Genomic DNA, 21134 nt, shown 5'->3' with positions numbered 1-21134 from the left:
TATACCCCACCCCTCCCAACCAGGCTAAGACTGATTCTGGAGGAAGAACAAAAATGTCTTCCTCCTCCCCAAATACACACCAACACCAGGAAGGTAGCCCACAAGCCTTCCTTAAGCGAAGGGATTGCAGTCGACTTGGAGGCCTGGGGGTGGGGGAGGGGCGGCGGTTGGAAGAGCTTGTGCTCCGCAGGGCCCAGGGAGGGGTCGGTGGGGGGTTGTCTGCAGTGTCTTGCTGGCCCCTTCGCTGGCCCCCAGTGCCCCACGAGTGCCCGGGACCCCCGAGGACATCAGGGAGGGCCCCGGGCTGCCTCAAGCTGTCACAGCCCTTTTCTGGAGCCCGCCTTCTTGCACCCCCTCTGGGTGTCTATACCGACTCAGGGGGGGAATCCCTCCAGGCCAGGTGTACTGAATGACGCCCCTCCCCTGGGCCCTGTGGCCCACTTTTCTCTTGGTCCCCACGTTGAGCTCCCTATTCACTTTTGTAGCTGCCAGATGTCTGTGTGTTCCTTCTGGGGAGGGGCGCTTCTGGAAGACCCCCGCCAGGGATGAGGGCCCGGACCCCATGTCACTCCAGGGCTCGGCCCAGGGCCAGACCCAAGCAAGCCTTCAGCCCACAGACAGATGACTGCCCACCTTCCAGCTAGCCTCCTGCACGCCCCCCACCCCCACCCAAGGGGCCTGCGCTAGGCAGGGGCCTTGGACTGGGTCTGTTAGGCCCACCGTGGCCCCGGAGCCCCCGGCTTCCCAGCTTGGGGTATATTCTAAAAGTCAGACTAACCCACACTCCAGCCCTGCTCCCGCCGGAGGGAGGCAGAAAGCCGGCCCTGTTAACAAGGTCGGGGCCGGACTGGGCCGAGAAGTGCAGGCTCGCCGGACAAGACTCGGAAACTGAGGCCAGGGAGGCCGCGGCCCGGACATAGTCCCCGGGGCGGGGCGGGAGAGCCCGGGCTCCGCCAGCGGCCCGGCCCGGCCCCAGGGCCTCCCGCCGCGCGCTCCCGCTCCCCGCGGAGGGGGCGCCCCGGGCGGCGGAGGCGGATGTGGGCGGGCGGCCGGGCGGGGCGGGCGCGGGGCGGGGAGAGGGCGGGCCGGCGGGGCTGAGCGCGGCGGGCGGGCGGCCGGCCCAGCGCAGCCGCGCAGCCAGCGCATCCCGAGGAGCAAGCCGGCGGCCGCGCACGAGCTCCGGGCCCGGCGGCGCGCGAGGCCCGCCCGAGCAGCGCCCGCCGCGGCCTCCAGCCCGGCCCCGGCCGGCCGGCCCGCGGGGATGCGGAGCAGCGGGCGCCGGAGGCCGCGGCCCGGCTAGGCCCGCGCTCTCGTCGGACGCGGCGCCCGGTGAGTCCCCGCCCGCCCGCCGCCCGCCGCCGGGGCCCGGATTTCCTCCCCGCGGCCGGGCCGCTTTGTTCGTGGCCGCCCGGGCCGGGGCGCGGGCCGCGCGCGGCCGGAATGGTGGCGCGGGAGCAGGAAGTGGCCGAGCGCGGCCTGGGCGGGGAGGGCGCGGGCCGGGCGGGCGGCGGGGTGGCGGGCCTCCGGCCCCGGCCTCCCGCATGACCTTGGGGAAGCGGCTCCGGCGGGCGAGGCCCGGGCCGGGGCGGAGGGGTGCGGCCGCGCGCCGGGGGGCCGGGGCCGGGGGTCCGTGGCGGCCGAGGGCTCCCGGGGCACCCGGCCAGCGGGGGCCCGGCGCACACTGGGTGCTCGGGGGCCCGGGGAAAAGACTCGACCCGGCTCTCGTTCAAGTTTGTGGGTGGGCCCTTGGAAGGGACTTCATTTTCCCATGGACAAAAAGTTGTCCGTGGTGGCTGGGTGCCCAGGCCCTCCCACAAAGGACTGCAGCCTTCCTGGGCCCTGAGACTGGTCCCGGAGCTGGGTGGGTTCCGCAGTGCTGCCCACCCATCCCAGAGGCTGGGGCTCCTGGCCCAGGTTGGGGGGCTCCTGGGGCAGCTGGTGAACTTGGTGGGTGGGATTGGGTCCCGGCAGAGCTGGGGTTGTGGGCCTGTGCTCTGTGGCCGGCGGAGCCCCCCTCCCACTCCCGACGTTCACCCCTGGCCCCCTCCCACCTTGCTCAGGCCACTCCTGGCTGCCCTGGACCTCTGCTCCAAGTGAAGAGTGGGGTGCGTTGGTGGGGCTTGGTCCCCTCCCCCCCAGCTGAACATCTAGTTCATAAACCGGTGTTCTGGATGCCAAGGGAGGGGGCCTTTCAGAGCAGAGATTGTTATTTTTTTGGAAGGTCGTGACTTGAATAGTCATAGCAGTAATTCAGCTTCGTGGTGAAGGCGCTGGCAGGACCGAAGCCGCGGAAGCAGAGGTGCCCTCCCAGCCGCCCGCCCGTCAGAGGCGGCCCAGGCCCCGGCTCGGTGTACACCTCTCTGCACAGGCACATCGCCCTGTGTGTGCGCAGATATATTTTTACACGCGGGGCTCTCGACAGCTGTTTGGCCCTGTCAGCAGCAGACCCGCTTGGCCCCGTGGGGGTGGGGTCCCGGCCAGAGGTCTTTGAGTCCAGCCCTCTGCCTCCAGGCCACGCCCACTGGAGTGTCACCAGAGCCCCCTGTGCCTGCCAGGCCGGCTCTGAGCCCCATCGCTGGTGGTCCCTCCTCCGCTCTTCCTCACCACGCCTGCCCATGGGCCCACTGAGGGGGCCGGAGAGCGGCTTCCCTGTCCTTATGTCAGGCGCAAAGCAGTGAGTGGGTCCCCCTGCCCTTCCAGGTTTAGCCCAGGATGAACAGTGCACAGCGGCTTTCTCCAGGAGCCGAGTAAGGTGGGCTGTGGGAAATGCACATAGGAAGTGTGTATAGGAAGAGTGTATATGTACGTATATACCATGGCGGAGGTACTTAGGGGTCTCTGCCCAGCCTGAGGGTCCCAGAGAGGAGTCTTTTCAGACCTGCCTTCATGAGTGCCTGACTGGAACGGTAGCAGAGGACTGCTCATGGGGAGAATGCTGTTTCCCAGGATGCCCGGAACTGGTGATGTGGGCACTGGGTTTTGAGGGGTGCCTAGGAGTTCGTCCAGCAGGGGAGCAGCGGGGTGGGCCACACAGTATCAATGGCCAAAGTGTCTGCTCACGAGGAGGCTGCTGGTGGGCCTCCGGAGGGCGGGTGCCGGGCCCCTGTGTTTGTACAGTCCCCCCTCCCCGATTAGTTGCCTCCTGAATGCTGTAATTATGGGTCTGTAACCACCCTGGACGGGGTGCTCCTCACAGACAGGACTCGTCTGAACCTCTCTTTGTCCCCAGTGCCCAGTGCCGAGCCTGGCAAAACCAGAGATGCCTGGTCCATGTTGGCCGAATGAATGAACCGGATTCAGGCCGGCGGGGGCGCTGAGGTTTAGGAGGGGCCTGGGGTGGGTGTGTGAGGGGTTTCGTGTCACCCTGGAGGGCTCCGGCTCGTCTGCAGCAGCCGCCTGCACGCCTGGCCCTGCCTTCTCCACGCTGGAACTCCTCTCCTTCCCGGTCTGGGGCTGAGAGGAGGTGGCCTGGGTTCTGCTCGGGAACCCCCGCCTCGGGGCAGGAGCACCATGGACGGGGAGACCTGGGTGCCCTCGCCAAGGGATTGGGGAGGGCAGGCGGTGTGGGCCGAAGCAGTCAGGGGGACTGCCTGGAAGAGAGGGCCTCCACTGGGTCGGCAGGTTAGGGAGGCTGGGATAGCAGTCAGGGGGACTGCCTGGAAGAGAGGGCCTCCACTGGGTTGGCAGGTTAGGGAGGCTGGGATATACCACGGGGGGTCTTTTGGGGACAGGAGTCATTTGTACAAAGGTCAGGGGAGGTGGGGATGGTCAGAGAGGGGGACAGTGAGCTCTGAGGGCTTCGGGGTGCGGGAGGGGTGGTGGCAGGGGGGCTTACAGCCCGGGTGGGGGAGCCGTGTGAGTGACTTGGGATCTGGAGCCAGGGTGGGAAGGCCGTGTGGGGGGTGGCGGCGGCTTGAAGGCTAAGGGGGACAGGTCATGTGGGAGGGTGCGCCTGGGCTGAGACCCCGGGCGCCACGGGTCTTTTGGGCGCACCTGAAGCTCCGAGGAGTGTTCCTGGGCCCAGCTCCGCCTCATGCTTCCCTTTGCTTCTTCCAGAGGCTGTCGGCGGCCCGCTGGGCGCGGGGTGGACCCCGCTGAGAGGCGCGAGAGTGAGGTCTGGGTCGCGTAGGCCCACGGGAGCCGCAGCAGCATGAACGACGTGGCCATCGTGAAGGAGGGCTGGCTCCACAAGCGAGGTCAGTCTCTGCGGGCCGGCCCAGCTGAGGGCCCTGAGCTGGGCCTGTGGCTCCTCGGGGGCTGGGGGCGGTCTGGGCTGTGGCTGCTGGACCTGCGGGGCCTCCCTGGACTCTGGGAGCAGCCCAGGGGCGGTTCCAGGGCCCAGCGTCCCCGAGGCCTGGGGAACACAAGCCCCGCAGGGCCTCCCGGGTGGGAACACACACCCCAGGCCGGTGTGCAGCCGCCTGGCCGAGGCTGCGGGCGGGGAGAACCACCCGCTTTCCTGGAAGGCAGTGAGGACTGGGGCCCATCCAAGGCCTGGCGCGCTGGCGGCCCAGGGCACTGCCTGAGGGCTCCTGAGGGCAGGGCAGGGCTGGCGGGCCTGGCCCAGGGCCAGTCTTGGCCGGGCTCTGGGCGGGAGGGGGCTCCGCACTGCCTGGGACCCGGCGTGGGGCGGGCTTGCGCTGGTGCTGCCAGGCTGCCTGGCCTGCCCCCCGCCCAGCCTGCCCCCTGCTCGCCCATGTGCCCCTGTGCCCAGGGAGGGGCTCTCGGGAAGCCGGTGGGATGGAGCTTGGTCCCGGGCGCCTCACCTTGCAGCCCTGTCTGCCTCACTGCCTTCTGTCCCGGAGAGGCTGGACAGGCGGCCGGGGGGCTGGACAGGCTTGGTGTCGAGGTGTCTGAGGCATCCGGGCAGGTCATGTTCTCCTGCTCCAGGCCGGGGGTTGGCTAGTCACCACCCGCTCCCCCAGCTTCCCCTTCCTGCAGACCGGCTCCCTCCCAGAGCTCTGGCCACTCCACACTAGCTAGCCACTAGCCTCCCACCCCTCATGCACGCCCTCCGGGGATGCTGTCCCCTCCCCACCTCAGGACCCCACAGGCCGCTGGGAGGCGGACCTCGGCACAGGTGGGCACCTGGGGAGCCGCCCCGCAGAGCAGGCTGGGAAGCACAGGGGAGACGAGACGCCGGGCGCTGCAGGGGCGCGAAGCCGGGGGTCACGGATGTGGTTAGCATGAGCTTTCAGAGCTCGCTCCGGCAGCGGCCAGGGGCACGGTGCTCGGCCTTTGGACGGAGGTGGGGCGGCTGCAGGGGCCTGTGGTCCGTGGCCAGCCCCCCCCTCCGCCAGGGCTTCCTGCAGCGGCCGGCCGTCTGGGTCCCCTCCGCCAGAGCTGACCCTTTCCTGGTCCCCGCCCCCCAGCACGTGCCGCCCTGTCTCCTCACCTCGTCGCCCTCTTTGGGGTCAGGGCTGAGACTGCCCTGAGTCCCTGTCCTGCCCTCTGCACCTGGCGGCAGTACAGACACATCCCGGGGTCCAGGGCCTCTGAATCCTTGGCAAGCGTTTGTCGACCGACCAGGGACTGACCTGGGAGGTGTCCGGGGGCAGGGCTGCCGGGGCCCTTGGCCCAGCTCCTGGGGGTCCACTGGCCAGCCCGGTTCGGGTAGAAGCGCCCCTCTGCTGCCTGGGTGAGTCTGAGAGGGCCCTTCAGGGTGTGTGCCTTCCGGAGGGGCGGGGGGTGTCCAGGCAGCGCCCCGTCACCGTGTCGGTCTCCACACGGGCAAGTGCGTCGCGTCCTCAGGCCTTGGTGTCCCCGTCTGTACGGGGGGAGCGGGGGGAGCAGGGGGGGCGGGCCCCCGGCCCCCGGGCGGAGCGCAGCCAGCCACAGGCCTGACAGGTCCTGCGTCCGCACTGCCTCTGGCCCACGTGCCTTCCGGCCGGCGTGTGGTGTGGCGGGGCGCTCTGGCCGCTGTGGCCCAGGAGGGGCCGTGCCACATAGGAGGTGCCCCGGGTCCATGCCCACGGCGCCCCCCAGTGCCCCCGGGGGACCCTTGTGTCACCACCGTCTTGTTCTCTACGTCCACGCGTCTTCCACAAATCTGTTCTCCCCCCGAGTACAGGCTCTCCCTGTGTGCTGCACTTTGGGGTGGAAGGGCAAAAGGGGCAGAGATCACGGCCGGGGTGGGGGGATCAAGGATGACCCCGATTTGGGGCTGGAGGGCTGTGGCGGTGCAGTTTCTCAGGCCACGGGGGACTCGTGTTTCTGTCCCGGGGGGTTACCTCCTGGGGGTCCGCAGGCGGGCGGCTGTGCACGTCCAGCCCCTCGGACTGGCTGGAAGGGGGCGCTGTCAGCCGCTCCTGTGTGCTCCCCCCGTCCCAGAAGCCCTGCCCTGTCCCCACCTCTCAGGACCGGCTGGAGGAGGACGCCGAGGGCCCCCGTGGGGCGGCTCTGTGGAGTGGGGGCCCGGGGCCGGGAGTGGCGGGAGGCTCCACCTTCCCCACCCCAGCCCCGCCGCCAGGGGCCTGATTCTGAGTGGGGGGCTCTGACTGTCCCCCAGCTCCTCACAGACCCCCGAGTGCCCCACGGTGCCTCTTGTTACGGAGGTCGGGGGGCTGCTGCGGGCCTGCGCCGCCCGCTGTGCTGTCTGCCCTGTGTCCAGCCCCGGGCCGGTGGGCAAAGGGCAGCGGCCCTTTAGGGACCAAGCAGAGAGCTGAGGGGTGGGTGGCCAGGGTCCGTGTAGGACAGACCCCTGGGTCTGGCTCCTCCCCTGCCCTTCAGGGACTGCATCGCTGACAACGTGTGCTCTGGCCCAGAGCAGCCAAGCAGGCAGAGGAGAGCCCGCCTGGCGGCCAGCGTCCGTCTCTGCCCTGCAGCACCCAGGCGCGGCCTCCGGGCCTCCACATCCCCAGGCGTCCCGGGGAGCATGCGGCCAAGCTGCTAGGGGCTGGGAAGGACGAAGGTTGGGCCAAGTGGGGCTGCAGGGACTGCGGGTAGGTCTCCTGAGAGACACCTGCACGTCCCGAGTACGAGTGGGTGTCCCAGAGCAGGCTGACTTCCTGAGCAAAATGGGATGCCCCAAGTGGCGGGCAGACACCCCCAGCCATGGTGGACACCCCGAGTGGCGGGCAGTTGCTTCTCAGCTCCAGCCACGGGTGCTGGGGAATGGTGGGCTCATTGTGGCTCACAAAGGCCACTTTGCAAAGATTGGGTCTTTTATGTGCATTGTCCTGAGTTTTCAAGGTGGACCATTGAAAAAACAAGCCCTCCTCCAGGAGGCAGTCTGCCTGGACTTGGCCTGCAGTCCAGGAGGAGCCCCCACGCCACGGCCTGGCAGGCAGGGGCAGAGAGGCAGGTGGAGAGCCGGCCTGGGGGCACGGGGTACCCTGCCCTTCCTGGGTCTAGCCCCCCACTCCCCCAGTGAGGTCCGCCTGGTGGGGCCCCGTGTTCCTCGGGCTCGGGGTGGGGGGGGCTGGTCCCGGGGGCGCCTCAGGCCTGCCTCTGCCCCGACCCCAGCCCGTGGCTGGCCTGGACCTTCCCCTGGTCCAGGCCCTTGCCAGCTCACTGAGCTGCCTCAGGCCTCCTGGTGGGGAGTGGGCTTCTGGGCCGCACTGCCTCCTCCCCCGCCCCACCCCCGGCCTGGCTGGTTCCTGCTTCTGGCCCCCGCCCTGGGCTTCACCGGCTCCCTCCGCTGGCTCTGGGCCGGAGAGAGGGTGGGCCCACGTGCTGACACCCTCCCACCCACTGCAGGCCTGAGCTTCTCACGGGGCGGGGCTCTGAGGGTGCAGCCCAACTCCCCTCGAGGAGGCCGCAGTTCTGCTGGCCAGAACACGGGGCTCGTGAGACCCCCAGGGGAGGGGGGCCGCTGCCTGTGCCGCGCCCAGGCTGGAAAGGGCCCCCGGGCTCCGTGTCTCTGGCCCAGCCAGGCGCGTCCAGCTTCCCTCCGGGTCTCGCCGCGGGGGCCGTGGCTTTGGCCCGGGTGGTCCCCTTGGGCCTCTCTGAGCAGACGGCCAACCCCAAGGGTGGGAGCCAGAGCCTGGGCGGGGCCGTTCCTGGAGGGCGCCCCCAGCCTGCGGGTGGTGACCCGGGCCGGGGCGTGTGGCTGAGGCTGAGGCCCACGGGCCGGTGTGGGGCCGAGTTTCCTGTTTTGTGAGCGGGCTGAATTTTCCCTTCAAAACAAACAACAAAAGAGGAAGCTCGGGCGTCCTTGCGCTGGGGGTAAGGGGTCATCCCCGCCTCAGCCCCGGGTCCCTAGACTCAGACGCTGCCTCTGTCTGCTTCCTGGCCCTGCGCTGGCGAGCGGGGAGGGCCCTGGCCCCTGGGAGCACGGTGTGTGCCCTATGGGGTTGGGGAGGGCGTCCTGCCCACTGCAGTCCTCGGGGCAGCCTGGGCCGGGTCGTGCCAGGCCAGTTCCTAGAAGTGTGGTGGGGGTGCGGGCGTCCCCCCGGCCAGGCTCACGGCCAGCAGCCTCCCCGGGAGCCTCGCGTGACTGCTCCCGCGGGGTGGGTGCCCTCGGTGTCTGCCCGTGCGCCTCCTCCCGGGCGGGCTCCCCCCCGGACCTGGCCCCCCAGCCGCTTGGCAGAGGGCCCCGGGCTCCGGCCCGCGTGCGCCCCATGCGGCCACGCCTTCCCTGCCTTCCCGCCTGCGTCACGCGGCTCCCTAACCGTCAGAAATAACAGACTCCTGTCTCAGGAATGTTGGAGTCGATGGGGGCGCTGGTTACGTGTGCCGTTGCTCTTGCCAACCCTGGGGCTGTGGGCTGGGGTCCCCGGGGTGCTGGGTGTGCGCCCAGGGCTGAGCTCCCTGAATCCTGGGCTTTGCCCGCGGGGCCCGCCTGCCCCGAGGCCTCAGCGGGGTCCCCACAGGGTCGGGGCCCCCACACGGGGCCGGTCTCTCAGAGGAGCCCTCTGGCCACGAGGACCTGCTGCTCTGCCCCGGGCTGGGGTGTTGGGTGCGTGGGGAACCTGAGTAGGGGCTCTGAGGAGCTTGGAGGGGACGGGGCTAGGGCGGGCGTGGCCAGGCGTGGGGACGGTGCTGTCTGCTGACCACAAAGGGGGCGCGTGCCCCAGCCCTGCCGCCATCCCCGGCTGGCCCGCTGCGACGGGCTCCACGCTGGGGAGCGGTCGGGGGCGGGCGGCCAGGTGGCAGGGGCCCCGACCTGTCCCCAGGTCCCTGACCCCTCTGCCATGTGGGCGGTGCTCTCTCCGGGGGGCGTTGGTGCTCGGAGCCCCTTGGCCGTGGGGAGGCTGGGCTTGCTTAGACGCCCCCTCTGAGCACCTGGGCCGGCGGGCCGGGGGCCGTGGGCACAGGGCGGGCCCAGCTGCCCCCCACCTGCCCCCCCGGGAGCCATGCTTCCTGCCTGTTCACTCCCCTCTCCTGCCCCGGGGAGCCTGGCAGCTTCCTGGGTTTGGTTGGGTCCATCCTGGGCTCTTGGCTCAGGGGTGAGAGGTGTGTCCCTAGGGAAATGTTCTGGAAACCCAGCACGTGCGTGCATGTGATTGGGTGGCCCTGCCCGAGGGCCGGGGCCTGTGACCCACAGGCCAGCAGCTGAAGGAGGAAGCTGTGGAGTGACAGGCCTGCGGGCTGCCCTGCCCCCTCCCGTCCCGAAAGCATAGGCCCCCAGACGCCCCTGTGGCCGTTCGGCGGGTGACGTGGGTGAGGGTTGTCGGCCGCTGGGGGACAGGGAGACAAGAGGCGGGGCTGTGGGCTGGGCAGGGGGCGCCGTGTCCCGGGCAGAGGCCCCAGGACGGAGCCGGGGTGGTGGGGGGCTCAGGGCGGGCCGGGGTCAGGGCAGCCACTTTCTCTGGCTTGTGCAGTGGGTGACGTGTGGTGCCCAGGGCGGAGGCGGGGTTTTCGGAGAGGGTGGCCAGGCGGGTGAACGTCCAGGCCGGGCGGGCGTGCAGGCGGGGCAGGGGTGGGTCATGGTTGGCGAGAGGCCCCGAGGCCGGCGCTGCCCTGGGACAGCGGGAGGCGGGAGGGCAGCCCCCAGGGCCTTCTTCTCTGTCTCGGTGTGGGGGGCCCAGCGTGCCCCCTGACGGCACCCCTGTCTCCCACCCCGCCTCCCCGCGTTCCTCTGCAGTCCATGCGCCTTGGGCCCTGCCCGCTCAATGTCAGAACCAGAGACCTCACGGCGTCTCAGCGTCCAGGAGCGGGCCCGGCCCGGCAGCGGGACCTTGACTCTGGCCCCAAGCTGCCTCTCTGTGACTTCGAGAGCCCTTGTCTTGGGCCTCGGATTCCCCCGAGAGCGGCTGGTCATGGGGCTCCCCCTTCTCTGCCTGTGGGCCGCCGGGGAAGGCTCAGGGCCCATGTGGGGGCGCGCCCTCCCCCACCATCGCCTCTGCTGGGCCGGGGCTGGACACCCGTCCTCTCCGCTCCTCCGAACTGCCCATTCTGCCCCCAGGAGGACCTCGTGAGCGCCGCGTCCCCAGGAGCAAGGCTCCGGCGGTGTGGTTTGTGCGGCAGCCCCAGGCCCCGCTGGGGTGGGCTGTGCCCCCGCCCTGGCACCGCCCTCAGCGTGTGCTGACCGTCCGTGGCTGGGTGTCCTGCCGGGGGGACGGGACCTGGGGATGTGGGGACGTGACCGGGTGCGGGCCGGGCTGGCTGGCACGCGGTAGCTGTCACTGGCCGATGGGTGTGGGGCGGGGGCACCGTGCGGGGGCCGCCGTCAGCTGGCGCCTGCTCCCCGGGCCTGCTGGGGCTCGCTCCGCTCTGGCGGAACAGCGCGGTGCCGCCTGGCCCCCTGCCAGCCGCCGCCTGCCACCCACCACTGCCGTGGCAACACGTTCATCCAGCAATCTCCCGAGAGCTGGGGACTCAGGACCGCTCGGGGGCTCAGGCCCGTGCGGGGGGCTTGGGGTGGGGCTCAAAGTGGCCGAGACCCCCAGCGGGGGAGGTTGTACCTGCAGCTGGCCTGGGTACTGGGAGGCTGCGCGCTGCGTCCCCGCGGCCCACAGCTCGGGTCTCGGCCTCTGGGTCTCCTGCCCGGGCACCCTGACCCACAGCGCTCTGGGACTCACACTGGGAGACGTGCTGGGGGATGTGGGGGGCTGGCCGTCAGCCTGCGTCCGTCCTGTCCCTGAGCCGGTCCCCGGCCCGGCTATGGGAGGCCAGCGATGCTGGAGAGGAACCCCCCCTTCCTTGGGGGTCCTGTAGCTGGGGGATGAGCTGGCGTGGTGGAAGGTCCCCCTTGGCAGACCTTACTTGGGGACACTGGGAGGCCCTGGGCAGGCAGGAGAGAAGGGGGCCCTGCCCTGGGCTTCCCCGTCTGTCCCCAGCACGGGCTGCGTGCGTCTGTCCTGCTGTCCCCCCAACTGTCGGCGGCCCCCAAGTGTCACAGCCAAGAGGACGGCGCGCCGTGGCCAGGCCCTGGGCCAGCGGCCCGCCACGTCCTGTCTGTGCCGAGCTCATTCAGATGCAGGTCGCAGCTGGCGGCCCCCGAGTGACCGCCTGGCTGGACGTCTGCAGGCGGGAGCGTCCCAGAGACTGTAGAACGGGGTCTGTGTGTCTCCGAGCCTCGGCCCTGGCCTCCCCCCGCCATCCCCGCGCTGCAGCAGGGCTCCTGCCCCTGCTCCGGGGGTCTGTGTGCCCGCTGCTGGGGGCCCGAGGCGGGTGCGGGGAGAGGTCGCCTCCTCCTCTGGCTGTCGCCTCCACTGTGGGCTGCCTGGCCCCCCGCTGCCCACCCCAGCCCTGCCCTGGTCGGGTCCCAGAGCCCACGCGGCCCTGGCGGTGGGCTTGTGGGGGAAGAGTGGGCAGGGGGTGGCGGGGCCCACGGTTGGGGGCGCGGCGGGGTCTGAGGCCCAGGCTGGGGCATGGGGCGGCCTGCCGGCGGCCCGCATGGGGCGCGGCACTGGGGGCCCACGCTGGGCGCGGTGGGGGCGGCAGCATTTGGTGAATGAAGATGGATCTGAGGGCTGCTCGGATGCGGCGCGCATCGCTCTCCCCGCGCACTTAGCGTCCCGGGGAGCGGCAGCTGGCGGGACGGGAGGCTCTCCATCAGGGGCCGACAGCTCCAGACTGGCACGCAGGCGGGTGGGGCGGGCGGCGGGCGGGTGATGGGCGGCCCCCAGCCAGCTCGGCACCCCCCCGCCCTCCTCCCCCATTGCTGGCACAGGCTGTCGAGGGGGCCCCAGCCCTGGGACAGGAAGCACCGTGCCGGCCACCTCCCCTGGGATTTGGGTCTCAGGACTGGGTGGGTACCCTGCTAAATGCTGCCGGGGTGGGGGCAGGTCACCGGCCACCTCCTGGGCCCTCCCAGGTGGGTCAGCAGTGTCTGGGTCTGGAGGAGACCCCTACCTATGATCCCTGGAGGAGGGCGGGGAGCGGCTGCAAGGCCCTCGCATGCCCCAGAGGCCTGGGGTGGGGGTGGGCCGGGGCGGAGGAGCTGGCGAGGGGAGGGGGTCTGGGTCCTGCCCGGCCTCCAGGTGGCCGCGTCCAGGAAAGCCTGGCCCCCTCCCCTCCACCGCCCGGTGGCCCTCTGCCAACGTGGGCGCCTAATTAGTAAGTTCTCTGCTGTCGTTCAAACTCCTTGCTCGGCAAAATGGAAATGAAACGTTTTTTCTGGGTGTCAGTATGAAAAATGGCAGTCGCTGGGACGTCACAGAGGACATCTGCTCTGGTTCTCTGGCACGAGTGCCCGTGTGTGGCTGATGCTGCAGAACTTGGGGGGAAACTTTCCTAGGGACCTGGGTGACCTGTGGGTGGGACGCAGGGCCTTCTGGGCCTGGCTTCACGACAGCACGCTGGGACCCCCGGATGGCAGGAGGGTCATCACATGGGCAGGGGCTTCTGCTCCGAGTGCCCACCCTGGGGGCCTGCTGAGGGTGGGCTCGCGTCTGCCAGGCAAGCCCGGGTGTGGTGCCGGCCGCTCGGCGCTGGACGCCAGACTCCTGGAGGGCCCTTAGGACTAGGCCGGCCTCCATCAGGTCCAGGCCCCCACCTGAACCCCTTTCCAACACAGGCCAGGGTGGGCTCTCCATCAGAGGTGGGCGCTCTCCCACAGCAAGCCCTGCCCTCCTGGCCTGCCCTCCACCCTCGGGTATTGGGGTCCATGCCTGGCCTGGCCCTCAACCCCAGGGACGAGGGTGTGCGGGCCCCGTGGCCCAGCCTCATGCACGCCTGCCGCATCCACAGGTGAGTACATCAAGACCTGGAGGCCGCGTTACTTCCTCCTAAAGAACGATGGCACCTTCATCGGCTACAAGGAGCGGCCGCAGGACCTGGAGCAGCGAGAGTCGCCCCTCAACAACTTCTCCGTGGCCCGTAAGTGCGTGGCGGCCGGGGGCAGGGGTCCTCACGCGCCTGCAGCCCCTCGTGGGCCCCCCCAGCCTCGGCGTCTGGGCCGCCAGCCCCAGGGAACTGATAGTGGCCGGTTTTGGCTGCGGGGGTCTCTGAGCCAACGCCCGGGGCTTGTTGGGGGCGGAGTGCTCCCCACCCGCCCCAGAGGTGCAACGGGCCTCCTAGGGCTTCTCCCCAAGGCCCGGACCCGAGGCAGGCCGGCGCGCACCAGCTTCGGGGACCTCTGCCAGCCAGGCACAGGTTCTCAGAGGCCCCAGCCCCGTGTGGGCGTGTGTGCCCACCTCAGCGGGGCGCGGGCTGGGTGGGTGCGGCACTGCTGGCCTGGGCGCCTCAGGAGGCTCAATGGACGGGCACGTTTTCTAAAGCAAGTGCTACCGTGGCCTTGTGTACCTGCAGGGGGATGGCAGGTATGACCCCACCTGTGGTGGGGGACCCAGGCGTGAGGATGGGTGGCCAGGCAGGGCCTCCAGCTCAGGGTGCTGTGCCCAGGGCTGGCCCGGGACACAGGCCTGGTGGGTGGGTGAGTGATGACTTGTTAACTGGCAGACCCGGGGCCCGCCCACCTGCTGTTGGGGTGCAGAGCACGGTCCCGGTCCCATCCCTGGCTCCCTTGTAAGCCCCCCACACTCCGGCTGGCTCCACCCTCGCTGCTGGGAGCCCGGGGTCCGCCAGCTCCCCCACCACGCATCAGACCGGGGTTCTGGTGCAGGATGGGGGGGCGTGTAGCACCGTGGCCCATGCCCCAGCCTCTGCGCCTGCAGATCCCCAGGGGGGGGCCAGCCTGGTCCCTTGGTTGTCCTGCCACCCCCCCCGCCCCCCGCTGCTGTACCTGGCCCCGTCCACGCTGCAGGGGAGGCCTGGCCGACACACCCCACCCCAGGGCTTCCAGTGGGGGAAGCAGAGGCCCTGCCTCCGACGAGGCCCTGGCTGGGGGCTCCTGGGGTGCTTTACCAGGGCTTGGCTCCCCTGAGCCCTGAACCCTCCTCACAGGCCCCTCAGGCTTCTGCAAAGCAGGTAGAACAGCGGCGGGGGAGGGTGCGGGGAGGAGGCAGATACCCGTCCTGGCAGCCCCGTGGCCACGCGTCTGGGCTCCCCACGGGGCCCCCTGGGCTGGGCTGGGGGCTTCGGGCCTGGAAAGGATGCTCCAAGGGGCGGCTGCCACCTCATGGGGGAGGAGGTCCCTCGGGAATGTTCCCCGACCCCAGCGCAGGGGAGTGTGGGGGCTGTCGGGATACACAGGGGAGGTGGGCACCACCCAGAGGGGCTTCCAGCAGCAGGTGGGGCAGGGGCCTTGAGCCAGGCCTTAGGCCAGCAGCAGCAGGAGCTCTGGAGCAGAACCGAGAGGGAGGGGCTGGGCGGCTCTGCCGGGGCCTCTGCAGCAGGGGCTGTTCACTCGGGAGGGATTCCCGGGGTGGGGGGTGAGAAGTCAGGCCCTGGATGGGTCAGCCGCCTGGGTCTTGGGGACTCCTGGTGGTCTCTGATGGGCTGAGCGAGCTGGAGGCGGGGTGTGTGGACCCAGCAGGCTGCCTCACAGGTTTTCCTCCCTCTCCTGCCGCGGGCAGACGTGGGCCCCCAGCACCCTCCCTCCCAGCCCCCCGCCCTGGTCCCCAGCCTGGCAGACTGTTCCTTGCTTCCTTGCACTCGGCTGAGCCTGGCGGGGCCCCTCGCGGTTGCCAGGGCCTAGACACTGGAATGTCGGAGGCCCCTGCGCTGGCCCCAGGCCCCCTCCTGCCTCGCACAGGCCGGGCTGGAACCCAGCCCCTCTCTGGGCCCCGGGCACACCCACAGCTCCTTTGCTGCAGGTGTGAGTGCGTTTGGGGCACGCGTGCTCCAGATGTTCATGCGCTCCCAGGCCTGCCAGCCTCTTTCTGCCTCTGCGTGCACGCGGGGGTCCGGGCAGCAGTGCGGGGAGGCTGCAGCCCAGGTGGCCTCAGGGGTGGGCAGGCAGCCGCTCCAGAGGGTGAGTCATTACGAGCCTCCGTCCCTGGCCTGGCCCTGCACTGAGACAGGGCGGGGAGCCCGCTGGTCCTCTTGCGGCTGGGAAAGCGGTGGGACGTTCCTGCTCGGGAAGCTGGGGAGCTGCTCTCCCATGAGGCCTCCTCCCCGCTGGCCCGTCCTCAGGCCCCCCAAGGCCCCCCACCCTCCTACTGGTTGAGGGCCACGTCCTGGGCAGCTGGGGAGCTCAGAGACCAAAGGACAGACCATGCAGATGTATCCGCCCAGCCACAGACACCCCCTCGGGGGCACCGCCTAGCTCTCAGCAGGGTCCCAGCTGGAAGGGGCGCTTTGGCCCCCTTGTACGGGGAGGGAGACTGAGGCTTGGAGAGGTCTGGCCTGCGGCGGGTGGGCCAGGACACTGTGCAGACAGGTGCTTCCTGCCCCTAGAATGCCAGCTGATGAAGACGGAGCGGCCGCGGCCCAACACCTTCATTATCCGCTGCCTGCAGTGGACCACAGTCATCGAGCGCACGTTCCACGTGGAGACTCCCGAGGAGCGGTAGGAGTGTGGGCGCGGCGCCGGGGAGGCCCCGGGCCCCGGGCAGAGCTGGGGGCCTCACCTGAGCCTCCCACAGGGAGGAGTGGACCACCGCCATCCAGACGGTGGCGGACGGGCTCAAGAGGCAGGAGGAGGAGACGATGGACTTCCGGTCGGGCTCGCCCGGCGAGAGCTCGGGGGCCGAGGAGATGGAGGTGTCGCTGGCCAAGCCCAAGCACCGTGTGGTGAGCCCCAGCCCTGCCCGGGGCCCTGCGGGCACAGCCCCCCCACCCCCCTCCCAGCCCCTGCACGGGAGCAGGGGAGAACGCTGGGTGCAGGAAGGCCTGGGTACTGTTAGCCTGTCCCCCAAGCCCCAGGGTTCCCAGTCGGGGCACACAGCTCTGCAATCTCCCTTGAGCCCTGGACTCCCAAGGACCCCCCCCCCCCACTGCCCCAGCCTCACTGTGCTCGGCCCCAAGGCTGCCCGCGGAGGCCGCAGGCCCCCTTGGCACTGTTGGGCCGCCAGCAGTCTCTGTGCTGCCCCCTGACCCTGGTGCCTGCACGCTGCCCTCAGACCATGAATGAGTTTGAGTACCTGAAGCTGCTGGGCAAAGGCACCTTTGGGAAGGTGATCCTGGTGAAGGAGAAGGCCACAGGCCGCTACTACGCCATGAAGATCCTGAAGAAGGAGGTCATCGTGGCTAAGGTAGGGGCTGGGGCTGGGGGTGAGGGGCCAGGCGGGGCTGGGCAGGTGGCTCAGCAAGGCCTGTCTTCCAGGACGAGGTGGCCCACACGCTCACGGAGAACCGCGTTCTCCAGAACTCCCGGCACCCGTTCCTGACAGTGAGTGCCCCCCCGTGCCCCTGGGCCCCCCCCGGGGGGGTGGGGCGGCTGGTGTGGACTCGCAGCGCTGGGAACCCCAGCCCATGCTCCCTGCCAGCCCGGCAGGCTCAGAGCTTGGCCAATGGTGGGCGGGCCTGCGGGAGGGGCAGACAGCGGTGCTAGGTGCGGGGCGCGCGGGTGCACAGAGTGGGTAGCGGCTCCAGCTTCTGTCCTGCTAAGACCCCGGGAAGCCGCACTCCCCATGCCCACCCTTCTGCACGGCCTTCCTGTGCTTCTCCTGGGAGGCTCACGGCAGGCAGTCCCTGTCCTGGGGGAACTTGGCCCAGGAGGGATGTATGGAAAACCCCCAGCCCTCACCAGGCCTGGCTGGCTGTGCTCCCAGGTCAGCAGTCAGGCAACCAGGCCAGCCCCCGGGGTCTCGTCCGGGACCACTGTGCTCAGCACAGGGGAGGGAGCTGAGGAGCGGTCGGGGAGCGGTCGGACGGCTGCTGCTTAGAAGCGTTAGGCTAGGCATTAAGAGCAGGCATTGTTTGTCCCAGACTTACTCATGAGCGTGGCTTTGCGTCATCCGCTTCATTTTCCCCTTCCCCTCTGTCTTGCCAGAGGATTGTGAGGAAAAGGCCAGGCTTTGTCACACCCTTTACCCTCCATTGGGTTGAGTACTGGCCGCCTCAAGTCCTGCAGAGATCCGGACTTGCCCCCCCTCCGGTTGCCCGCTGGCTCTCCCTGGGGATGGGGGATGTAGCAGAGCATGGGGGAGAGTCTCCCGTCTGTATCTTCATGAGCCAGCGGGCCATCCCATCAGAAGCCTTTCTTTTGAAGTGGGGCTGCCTGTGGTTTGACGCATGAGAGCCAGTGGGTCGTGTCCTGCCAGGGAATCTCCACGTGGTCACTGGACCTGCAGCTGCTGGTCCTCGGGCGTGGCCTTTGGGGCAGCTGGGGGGTCCCCCACTCCACAGGGCAGACGCCCTGCCCAGCCAAGGGCCGGGTTCCAGCTCTGCTTCTCTTGCAGGCCCTGAAGTACTCCTTCCAGACCCACGACCGCCTGTGCTTCGTCATGGAGTACGCCAACGGGGGCGAGGTAGGGCCCTGCCCCGGGGCGGCCCTCTCTGAGCCCCGGGTGTTCGGGGCGGGGTGGGGGGGGGGCAACCTTCCCCACTCCCCATCAGGTTAGGGTCTCCGCCCCGCGGCCCTGGCTGAGGTTGCTGGCCCCACTCAGGCTTCTCGTCCCGCAGCTTTTCTTCCACCTGTCCCGGGAGCGGGTGTTTCCCGAGGACCGGGCCCGCTTCTACGGCGCGGAGATCGTGTCGGCCCTGGATTACCTGCACTCGGAGAAGAACGTGGTGTACAGGGACCTCAAGGTGGGCGGGGCCGGGGGCGGGGGGCAGGGCTTGGGAAGCGAGTCGGGGCGGGGCCGGGAGTGGGGGGCGGGGCTTGGGAAGCGATCCGGGGGCGGGGCCGGGAGTGGGGGCGGGGCTTGGGTAGTGAGCTGGGGGCGGGGCTTGGGTGTGGGGAGGCGAACTGGGGCGGGGCCAGGGAGCACGGTAGGGAGTGGAGGGGGAGGGGAGTCAGGGCGGGGCTGGGGAAGGGGGAGGGGAGCGGAGGCGGGGCGCGCGGCGCCAGGTGGCCGGGAGGCGGGCTGAGCTGGGGGCCCACTTCCGCAGCTGGAGAACCTCATGCTGGACAAGGACGGGCACATCAAGATCACCGACTTTGGACTGTGCAAGGAGGGCATCAAGGACGGTGCCACCATGAAGACTTTCTGCGGGACCCCCGAGTACCTGGCCCCTGAGGTGCGCACTGCCGCGCCCTCGTTCCCGGGTCCCGCCTGTTCCCTCTCCCGCCCCCAGGCCCTCATGTTTCCTGTGCCCTCTGAGCCCGTGCCCTGCACCCCCAGGTGCTGGAGGACAACGACTACGGCCGGGCGGTGGACTGGTGGGGGCTGGGCGTGGTCATGTACGAGATGATGTGCGGCCGCCTGCCCTTCTACAACCAGGACCACGAGAAGCTCTTCGAGCTCATCCTCATGGAGGAGATCCGCTTCCCCCGCACACTCAGCCCGGAGGCCAAGTCCCTGCTCTCGGGGCTTCTCAAGAAGGACCCCAAGCAGCGGTGAGCCCCGCCCGAGCCGCCCTCCAGCTGCCTGACCCCCAACACCCCCAGGAAATGCCCAGCCAGCTTTGCTGGTGGCCGTGTGTGATGTCCTCGGCCTGGGCTGGCCCAGGCAGGGCGGCCCCTCATACCTGGTCAGGAAGACCCCGCCCGGCTAGTACCTCCTGCCCACCTAGCACCCTGCATCTGCTGGACTTTGCCGTGGAAGGGGCTGCTCTTGTTATTTGCTGCCTGGCAGCCAGCCTCAGCCTGAGCCCTGGGCCTGGCAGGCACGACCGGTCACCTTGGCCTCCGTTTCCCCCTCAGGCTTGGTGGGGGCTCAGAGGACGCCAAGGAGATCATGCAGCACCGATTCTTCGCCAGCATCGTGTGGCAGGATGTGTACGAGAAGAAGGTGAGTGGGGCTGCGCCCCAGCCAGCTCGCCTGCTCACCTGCACCTGCTCATACCTGCTGACCCCCACCTGCTCACACCCACTCATATCTGCCCACACCCCCATCCACATGAGGAGGCTTTCGAGGATTGCGGCAGCATGCTTCCTGCACACGTGGTTCTCTGCTTTTTGCTCTCTGCGGGACCCAGGAGCTCCAGGCCCTGGCCTATGCTGGCTGCGTGGCTCACAGATCCCGGAGGGTGGTCCCTAGGCATGCTAGGTGTCTCTCTTCAAGCCCACTTCCACCCTGTTGGCAGCGCACCCTTCCTCTGCAGGCTACACGCAGCCAGCTGGACCTCTGTCCCTGAAACGGGGCTTCCCGACCCTGCCCCTTTCCAGCCAGGGTCCTGCCTCCTGAGGGCTCTGGTGCCAACCCTGACCCAAGACCCAGCCTGCTAGTTGCTACTAGTTCCCAGGCAGTCCTGACCCTGGGCCAGGGTGGAGCACACAGGGGTCCTTGCTCCCTCCCATGAGCCTGGCCCTTTTAAGTTGCCCTCGAATCCTGTGTCATGGTGGGTCCCCTGCAGCTGGACGCTGCCTCGCCACTCTGATGCCCGGGGCCAAGAGTGAGGTGGGTGGCCCCGCAGGTGGTCCCTGAAGGGTGAGGTCCCCCAGGGCACCCAGGCAGGGGAAGGCCCGGCCACAGGCTTGTCTCCTGGGTGGGGAGGTGTGTCCAGGTCCAGGTGTGCCGGGCAGTGTGGAGCAAGGCTGGTAACCTGCCCCCCACTTCTGCAGCTCAGCCCGCCCTTCAAGCCTCAGGTCACGTCTGAGACGGACACCAGGTATTTTGACGAGGAGTTCACGGCCCAGATGATCACCATCACGCCACCCGACCAAGGTAAGGGTGGCTCTCCCTGCCGACCCCTCCTCTCGAGGCAACAGAAGTCTGTTCAGCGTTTCATTGGGCGGCTCCCTCTGCAGGGTGGGCACCAGGGCCGCAGTGCCCCAGTCCCGGGATCGTGGGGGTGGGGGTCACTGAGGCTGGTTGTGGAGTCTGGGAGGTGAGCCCTCGGGGCCTGCCTCAGTTTCCCCAGTGTCTGGGAGCTGAGCTGCCCCTCCTGTCCACAGACGACAGCATGGAGGGGCTGGACAGCGAGCGGAGGCCCCACTTCCCCCAGTTCTCCTACTCGGCCAGCGGCACGGCCTGAGGGGCCCACCGGGCCGAGCTCAGGACACCGCCGCGGGCAGCCACGTGCTCCAGAGGACGCTTCGGAGGATTGGGAGGAAGCCTCACATGGAGGATCTGTATTTAATGTTTTTTATTTCTGGATGTGTTTGGATGGAACCACGCCACCCTCCAACACGGATGGGGAGGTGCCCCATGCTGTGGGCAGGGCCGCCCGCACTGGGGGCAGAGTGCCCCTGGCTGGCCAGCTCTGGAGGAAGACGTTCTGCGGTTTCTCTTAATTTATTCATCCAGTTCTCCAGACGCGGCCTCGGCCTTCGGAACAATTAGATTCCTGTAGGAAAACGAGGACTTCTGCAGCCGCGTGCACATGGGTCCCCATGGGCCCTGCGTGTGGCCCCTCCGTCCGTCCGTCCGTCTGGCCAGCTGTCCCTGGCTGCCTCTGTCTCCCCCAGCCCCACAGCCCTGGAAGCTGTCTGACTGTGGGGTGCTGGCCCAGCCCCCTTCTCGCTCTGGGAGGGGCTGAGTGGAGGCTGCAGGAGGGCGGCCCCCAGGATTGGGCCGGCTGGGGCTCTGGTGAGATAGAGGGGCCGGGTGCCACCTGTTGCTGTCTGTGCGTCCTGGGGTTTCTGATCTCAGGAGAAAGCCCTCCCTGCGCCCCTTTCCCACTGGGACCGTCTCCCCGATGGCTCCCCCGGTAGCACTTGTCCTTCTAGAAGCTTCACTCCCGCTGTTGCCCCGGCCCCGCCCGACGCCCTCTGCAGGGGCCATCGCTGCACCCAGTACGCCTCCCGGCCAGACGCTGCGCTGCACCAAGGCGTTTTTTTATACTCAACTTTAGTATTTTTACTATTATGAGACTTTCCCTCCAAATTCTTCAATAAAAATTGCTTTTCAACTCTG

The 21134-nt window shown here is 69.3% G+C and overlaps 2 protein-coding genes across 2 annotated transcripts in view; one reads left to right on the top strand and one right to left on the bottom strand.

Moving 5' to 3' along the window:
* Nucleotides 1-2374, bottom strand: part of LOC122706443 (collagen alpha-1(I) chain-like) — a 6703-nt gene extending 4329 nt beyond the window's left edge. Inside the window, exons 1-3 of the mRNA XM_043921571.1 lie at nucleotides 2230-2374; nucleotides 1816-1973; nucleotides 779-1681 (exon numbers count right to left, since the gene is read on the bottom strand). Coding sequence (XP_043777506.1) covers nucleotides 779-1681; nucleotides 1816-1973; nucleotides 2230-2374 — 1206 coding nt within the window. The remainder of the gene's footprint in view (nucleotides 1-778; nucleotides 1682-1815; nucleotides 1974-2229) is intronic.
* Nucleotides 1106-21134, top strand: AKT1 (AKT serine/threonine kinase 1). Its single transcript, XM_043921813.1, has 14 exons — nucleotides 1106-1329; nucleotides 4057-4196; nucleotides 13078-13206; nucleotides 15628-15739; nucleotides 15816-15963; nucleotides 16293-16424; nucleotides 16496-16561; nucleotides 17574-17642; nucleotides 17797-17922; nucleotides 18226-18354; nucleotides 18459-18673; nucleotides 18980-19067; nucleotides 19841-19943; nucleotides 20174-21134. Exons 2-14 carry the CDS (start codon nucleotides 4151-4153, stop codon nucleotides 20251-20253), a joined length of 1443 nt encoding a protein of 480 aa, XP_043777748.1. The 5' UTR covers nucleotides 1106-1329; nucleotides 4057-4150; the 3' UTR covers nucleotides 20254-21134.

Source organism: Cervus elaphus, chromosome 13 (genome assembly GCF_910594005.1).
Source record: "Cervus elaphus chromosome 13, mCerEla1.1, whole genome shotgun sequence".
Lineage (NCBI taxonomy): Eukaryota > Metazoa > Chordata > Mammalia > Artiodactyla > Cervidae > Cervus > Cervus elaphus.
Note: the sequence above shows the minus strand (reverse complement) of the source record. Positions and strands in the feature narration are given on the sequence as shown.

Bases quoted from the DNA above. Each gene is read 5' to 3' on its own strand.
- AKT1 (XM_043921813.1), top strand. From the start codon at position 4,151: ATGAACGACGTGGCCATCGTGAAGGAGGGCTGGCTCCACAAGCGAG. The intron at 16,425-16,495 runs GTAGGGGCTGGG...CCTGTCTTCCAG, and splicing joins AGGAGGTCATCGTGGCTAAG to GACGAGGTGGCCCACACGCT. The intron at 17,643-17,796 runs GTAGGGCCCTGC...CTCGTCCCGCAG, and splicing joins AGTACGCCAACGGGGGCGAG to CTTTTCTTCCACCTGTCCCG.